A 6983-nucleotide genomic window follows, 5' to 3' on the forward strand; every position below is an offset into this window, starting at 1 on the left:
TGCTAGGAGGGTTGACGGTTAAAGACAAACGTCAATAAATACACAAGAAGACAAATTACTTGTTCATTAATGACAAAAGCTGCTGTTACATCCAAAATTGGCAATGGCTATCAGTATAAGGTTACAAGAGGAAAGTTAATACGAAGTTACAAAAAGAAAAGTTAAGGCATTAGATATCTTAATTACAATTCGCCCCAGACCGAACGAATTCTTTCCCTAAGTCTCCCCCAATCCTCGCTCTGCTGAGAAGAAGTGACATTCAATTCAGCTACATAATCATCATCAACCTTCAGCTTCTTGTACTGCTCGACCAAAGACTTTGTTCGCTCAATTCCCTAGGAAGCATTATGCTTTTTAGCGGCCATTCTCACCCTGTAGTCATCCATCCTTGCTTGAAGCTCCTTCATCTGTGCAGCCAAACTGGTCATCAAAGAATTTTCAATCATAATTTCGGAAGAGATTTCTTTCAATTCGTCCTCAACTTTGTTGATCTCCCAAAGCAAAGACTCTCTTTCAGAGGCAGCGCGAAGATATTGAGTACTCTTGGCCTTCAGTTCAACATTTTTGGCCACCAAAGAGAAGATGTCAGAGTGGCCAACTTTCAACGTCACTTTAAAATCAGCAGAAATGTTGAGTGACGGAACTGTCAGTGCTTGCGCCAACTTCGCACTCAAATGCTCAAGTTTATCCTTATGTTTGGCAGCACTAGCCTGACTGATGTCCATATCCATAAAAGATACATACTCAAATATCGACTGCTTGAGGAACTTCATGTCTTCCTCTGAAGAAGCAGAAGGACGACCAGTTGACGCAGGGCGAGACGTCTTGACTTGCCCCCAGGAAGTGAACAAGTCCTGGATGGAACGCACAATCTTATCAGCATCCTGCAAAGAAAAATGCCAACATTGAAGGCTTTCACTACAATAAACAAAGTGAAAATAAAAGTGAAGCAAAAGGTTACCTCATCAGCAATCTTGGGGGGTGACATATCACCAGTTGGCTCCACCACCTGTGGCCCCACCACCAGGGGAGACTTCCCCTTGTCTGGGCGAAAACTCTGCCACAACTGGCAGACCCATGGGAGCCTCTGCATGATTAAAGAAGCAACAAATCAGAAACCAAAAGCACAAGCAAAGGTAAAACATCAAAAATGTATTACCTTCTAGTTCGACATTTGGGGGGTCGGCGCCCTGGGAAGAAGGTGGCTCGTCCATTGATTGTGATGAAGGTTCCGGGACTGAAGGTCTCTCTTTAAGCGTAGTCCCTTCATCAGCTGGTTTGGATGAAGCAACTCCAGCAGAGGATGATGGAGCAGGAGCTGCCAACACCAAAGCCTTCAAAGGAGAGGCTGAACTTTTCTGAGAAATTCAAGAAAATCATTAGCACATAGAAAGGTATGCTTGTGAGTAAACAGAATTCAATTCAATTACCTTTCTCCTGACAATGAGAGGAGTATCATCATCATCATCATCATCATCATCATCATCATCATCATCATCATCCTCCAAAATGGGAGATGCTGAAGCTGACCATTTGCGACTTGGGGCGCTCTTAGCTGCAGTAGATTTGGCAGGTAGAGAAGTAAAGGGACGAACAGATTGTTTAGCACGAGCGGGGGAGGAAGGATTCCTAATGGACATAGGGGTGACCAAAATAGGAGAAGTGGAAGGAATGTTCGGTTGATCCAGTGAATGGAAAGCACGATTGGCATCAATTGCAAACAATCTGCGCTTCACTGATGGCCAGAGTTGTTCAAAAAGGGGATGAACGGCACGGTTAGGATTGAAGGGGGCTAATGAAAAGTTACTCGTCAAAAGAATATTACGAGCATCTATAGCTTGTGCCTCTACCTTATTAATGGTGTGAAAGCGGTCTATCAAATTTTTTGAATAACAAGGGGGAACAGGCCAAGTTTGGCCAAAATCGAGTTGGCGAGCAAAAAATTGGAGAGCATATATTTCAACCCCAGCTTTGACATTGGTTCCAGTTAAAATATCATGGAACAACTTCCTCCCAGTCAAAAACTGAACCCAAACGAACAGAGAGACGCTCGCACTGTCCAGGGTAGATGGAGGTTGCACATAATCTGGAGTTAAATGAGCAGGAAAGGGAAAGAAAGAATGAATTGAATTTAAAGTATAAAAGAATGAAAAAATGTCCCTTTTGGACATATTTACAGGGTTCAATGGGTCAATGGCTAGCCCATAGCAGCTAGCAGAACGAAAGGACATAGATAGAGCACCAAGTGATGGAAAATAGGCTCTCAACCCCAGTTGAGCGAACCAAAGAGGCCCACTGCCAGTGGGAGATGCACCATTCTTCAATTGAAATTGGAGAGAAGCCATGCCTCTATAGAGGGCAGCCAAAAAGAAGGAACACAAATTCAAAGGCCTACCACGCGCCAATTCGTGCGCTATGGGTAAATAGCTCATAGAAGGCTTCAAACTGGGCACACACAGAATATATTTACAAAGCCATATATGAAGAAAGGCCACACGCTCAGCGTGGGAAGGCTCAGCGCTTGAGTAATTATGGCAACTTTGCAAGCTTGAATAGGACTCGGTGAGTTTTTTGTCAAATTTTGCAGCAACACCAGAAATCAAAATATCAGGGAAAATGGTGTCGCCCAAAGGTGAAAGATTTATTAGGGCCCCAACATTCCTTAAAGTGATTGACATGGGACCAAGAGGGAAAACAAAAGTATTATATTCAGAAGACCAAAAACTTAAAGCAATAGGAAAAAGTGCTGGGCCAAAAATTGGGGGTTGAAGAGAGATTTCTAATAAATCAAAAATCATGGCACGATCAAAAATTGTCTTGGTAAGACCATGGCCCACAAGGCGAGCATGCCACCTATGAAAAACAACATCAGATTTAGACCAAGTGCGAATACCTTTTTTTGCGAATAGGCCTCAGCGGCAAAGAGTTCAAGAATGGAGGGTCTTGAGTACAAGGAAAAAGCTGGCCCACCGCCACTTGTTCGACGGCTTCGGCGTTGGTGAATGAAGGACCCAGATTGAACTCATAAAGTTCGGCATTGGCTGGTGCAAGAAAGTTCGGATTTACATATGACCAAGTAAGGATTTTCTGAAAATCATCGAAACTAAAAGAGTCGTCAGATTGGGTTTGTGGAGCAGCCATTGGGAACGAAGTACAGTTTTGTTAAGGTTTGCTCGAGAAACGTAGCAGAGAAGCAAAAAGATGAACAGTGGTATGGCGAGAAAGAAGCGCGAAATAATGATACGTGAGTTAGTGCTACAATGAAATGGCGTGTCTTTGGGGTTTATAAGGGTTTGTAGCGTCGCACTTTTTTTAGGCTATGGAAGGAAATAATGATTAAAATTCTTGAGAATTTCAAATGTTACTGGGAAACACAAAGTGAATATGGCAAAAATTAATAATTGGTATTAATTCTGCCATATTGGAGGGTAATTGTTGACACACTAAAAGTGCAGCTCAAATCGAATAGCCCAAGAAATAAAGCCCAATGAAGGAATCCCCAAATCAAATAACTCAAAGAATGAAGCCCAACTGGGAAATTCAAGATAAATGCCCAAATAGGGTTACTAATGAATGCAGTGGAGGCCCACGAACACGATAACATCATCGCTCAAATTTGCAAGACGCCCAAGATTTGAGAGAATGAAGTGCGTTACAATCGCCCAGAGCTATGACCCTATTATCGCTCAGGATCTTAGCAAACATAAGATGTTATGGTTATCCAGTGCAGTTATTGAAGCAGTTATCAAGTAACCTTATCACGTTCGACGATTCAAGGAGTTCAATTGAAGACGGTTGAACGACAAAGAATAGTGGCAGCAGTTAGAGACGGCAGTTCCGCGACACGATAGCCACCATAAAGGAATTGGGTAGTTATAAAATAATCGAGCAGTTTCTAAGCGATTAATCACGAAAAAATCATCAAGGGAATATAAAAGGAAGAGAATACATAGAGCAAAAGACTCCGGAATCAAACACTCTCAAACAGAGAATATGTTATTTCAATTTCTTAGTTTAGACATAAACATTTCTTTTCAGTATTTGTGTGCTTGCGCTCCTTGGAGGTATTCTGTTTAGTTCCAATTGTAAAGTCATCGCCAATAAAACACCCCTTTTTGGGACTTTATCTCAAAAGGTTTATTCCTTACACAATCGTCTGATCCCTTTTTAATTGTTAGCGACTACCCGCGCGAAACAGTTTGTCTAGAGCTCTTTCACACACCATAATCACAATTTATGGAGGCCAATTACATTTTAATAAAATCGACACCAGAATGCACTTCCAAATTCCATAGTTCACAAAAGTTCTTTTTCAAATATCTTGCTTTTTATTGGTGATCGATCCGATAATACAAAATAAGGACTAAGGAAACAAAATAATTTTAGAATGGTTCTAATGAAAATAATCTAATTTTAATTTGAAATTATTGAAATGATTTTGTCTCTTTCTTAACCATCGAATTTTGTGGTAAGCCGTTTTATTTTAGAATAGTTCTAATGAAAATAGGCTAAGTTTACTTTGAAATTATTGAAATGATTCTGTCTCTTTCTTAACCATCTAATTTTGTGGTAAGCCGTTTGCAATAAATATTGGAGAAAACAAACAAACAAACATTATCATTTGGTAGTTGAAATGGCAAGTCACCAAAAAAAGTCAATAATATTAGTAAACTGTATAATTTAATTTAAAATCTACAATATTTCTCTTTTATGACATTTAACATTTTTTATTTAGACGTGTTTTGGTGCATGTTTTTTAAAATTAATTTTTCTCAAAATTATTAAAATCATATATTTTCCCAATAAAATAATTTTATACTTAAATTTATATTTTTTTATAAAAATTAATTTTTACAAAATCTCTTTTTCCAAAATTTACACCAAACAAACTCTTATATTGCTTCCAAGAAAAGAAAAAGATATTCTAGAAGCATAAAAATCCCTTAACTCTTTCTACTGCAATAATGGGATGGGGCGGTTATTCGACATCATGGGATGGAGCAGTTAAGCAAAGAAAAAGATTTAAACTTGAACCAGAAGTTCAGTGCCAATAATTCGAAATAATGATCGAAGCATATCGAAGTAAAAGTTGAAGTACTTTCGAAGACAATAAGTCAATCTTTTTGTGCTGAATATGGCCAATGAATAAGTCCAAAAAATTATTAATTATAAGCTAAAATTGTTTAAAATTATGCTGATACAACAGCTTCTCTACCTTTTATTTAAAGGATTTTTGGACATAATTATCATGCATTATTGTAGCGAACGAGTACAAATCTAATGTTCTCTCACTAAAATCTTGACGCATCAATGCATCATGATAATTGTTGAGGTCTCACCTCAATTATTGTAGTGAAGTATCAAGAATTTTGAGGGACAATAGAAGTGAGAAGAATTAATTACATTATATGTTTATTGCATTGTACTGTCTATTGACTCGTGTATTTTAACTTAGGATCTGTTTGGCACGACTTTTGAAAGTTAAAAAGAGTTTTTGAGATCCAAAAGCTGTTTTTGGATCCATTCGACTAATTTTATGATTATATTTTTTTAGTTAGAAGAGTTTTTAAACGAAATTGATCCAATTTTTAGATAAAAATTAAGGTAAATTCCTCGAAAATCTCTTCTACATAAAGCAAAAGTAGAGGTTATATCGAATGGGCCCTTAAACTTATATACTTTGCCAATGTTCGACACAGTTTTTCTTTTGCCGTTGTAGGAAGGAAACTATGACAAAGCTTTTGTACCTTGAGCCCAACCACTCCAGTTTCCTTAAATTCCTTCAACTTATTTGTAATCTGTGAAAACAAACCAAAAAAAGTCAAAAGTCTCGCAATTGAAAAGTAAAACCATCTTGTCAATCTTCTCAATGTTGGTCTACGAACACCAGATTTGATCTTCTTATCCCATATCTACAACCACCATAATCTTGATCGTATGGAAACCATGGCCGTTGATCATATGATCATCACAGATAATCCAAGGCGAAGAATCTCATTTTCTGATGAATTTGTAATGTTTGAAGACACCCCATATCGCTCAGATTCTGCACAGATAGACTCAACTTCTGATTTTGATTTCTGCATTACCAGCAAAGAAACTTGTCCAGCAGATGAGCTATTTTCATATGGCATAATCAGACCTCTTCAACTTCAAGAAAAGTTCATCAATTCGAAACAATTGTCGACGTCTAAGCCTCCACTTCCATCTCCATCTCCTCCTACAAATCTGAGTTTAAAGCAGGAAATTATGGATCAATCTGATCAAAAGCATCAATCAAAGGCACCTTTCTGGCATTTGAAGAGAAGTAGTAGCCTTCATTATGATCACAGTTCCAAGAAAACTTCGATTTGGTCTTCGTTATCACGTTCTAATTCAACAGGCTCTGTGCCCAATTCAAAGAAGCTGTCCAAGAATTCTGTGGCTATATCCTCACCGTCTTCTGCAAAGCTTTGTTCACAAAAACCGCCATTAAGGAAAAATTCTAGAGGGCTTAGTCCTGTATTGAATGGGCCACCTCCTTCTATTATTTCTGTGAGTCCTGGTAATCTCTTTGGTTTCGGGACATTGTTTCGCAATGGAAAAGGCAAGAACATCAAGAAATGATCCTCGTGTGATTGACCATCATTAATTTATTCATAATGATGTTTGGAATGTTATGTTCCGCTCTGTAGCCATTTTTTGTGAATTGATTTTGTGAAAAATGATTTTTCTAGATAACGTGTGGTTAAAAAGTAGGTAAAAGGTATGGATTTACCGGCAAAATTATTTTACCGAAATAATACGGAGTTAAAAATGGGTTTTAGAAAATAGTGACAAATAGGGGCTATGGAAGTTATCATGTTTAAAATAAAATATAAAAATGAAAAAAAATGTTTTAACCTTCGGGGTTGACAGAGTGAATTCCTCTAAGTCACCAGTCACCTTGTTTCCCTCATTAAATTATTTTATTTTTATTTTTATTTTTATTTTTATTTTTTATT

At 37.9% G+C, this 6983-nt stretch overlaps 1 protein-coding gene across 1 annotated transcript; it reads left to right on the forward strand.

Moving 5' to 3' along the window:
• Nucleotides 1-5669: 5669 nt before the first annotated feature.
• Nucleotides 5670-6654, forward strand: LOC111395871. The gene has a single exon (XM_023022110.1). It carries the CDS (start codon nt 5938-5940, stop codon nt 6604-6606), a length of 669 nt encoding a protein of 222 aa, XP_022877878.1. The 5' UTR covers nt 5670-5937; the 3' UTR covers nt 6607-6654.
• Nucleotides 6655-6983: the final 329 nt, after the last annotated feature.

The sequence above is a fragment of the Olea europaea genome, chromosome 1, assembly GCF_002742605.1.
Source record: "Olea europaea var. sylvestris chromosome 1, O_europaea_v1, whole genome shotgun sequence".
Classification (NCBI taxonomy): domain Eukaryota; kingdom Viridiplantae; phylum Streptophyta; class Magnoliopsida; order Lamiales; family Oleaceae; genus Olea; species Olea europaea.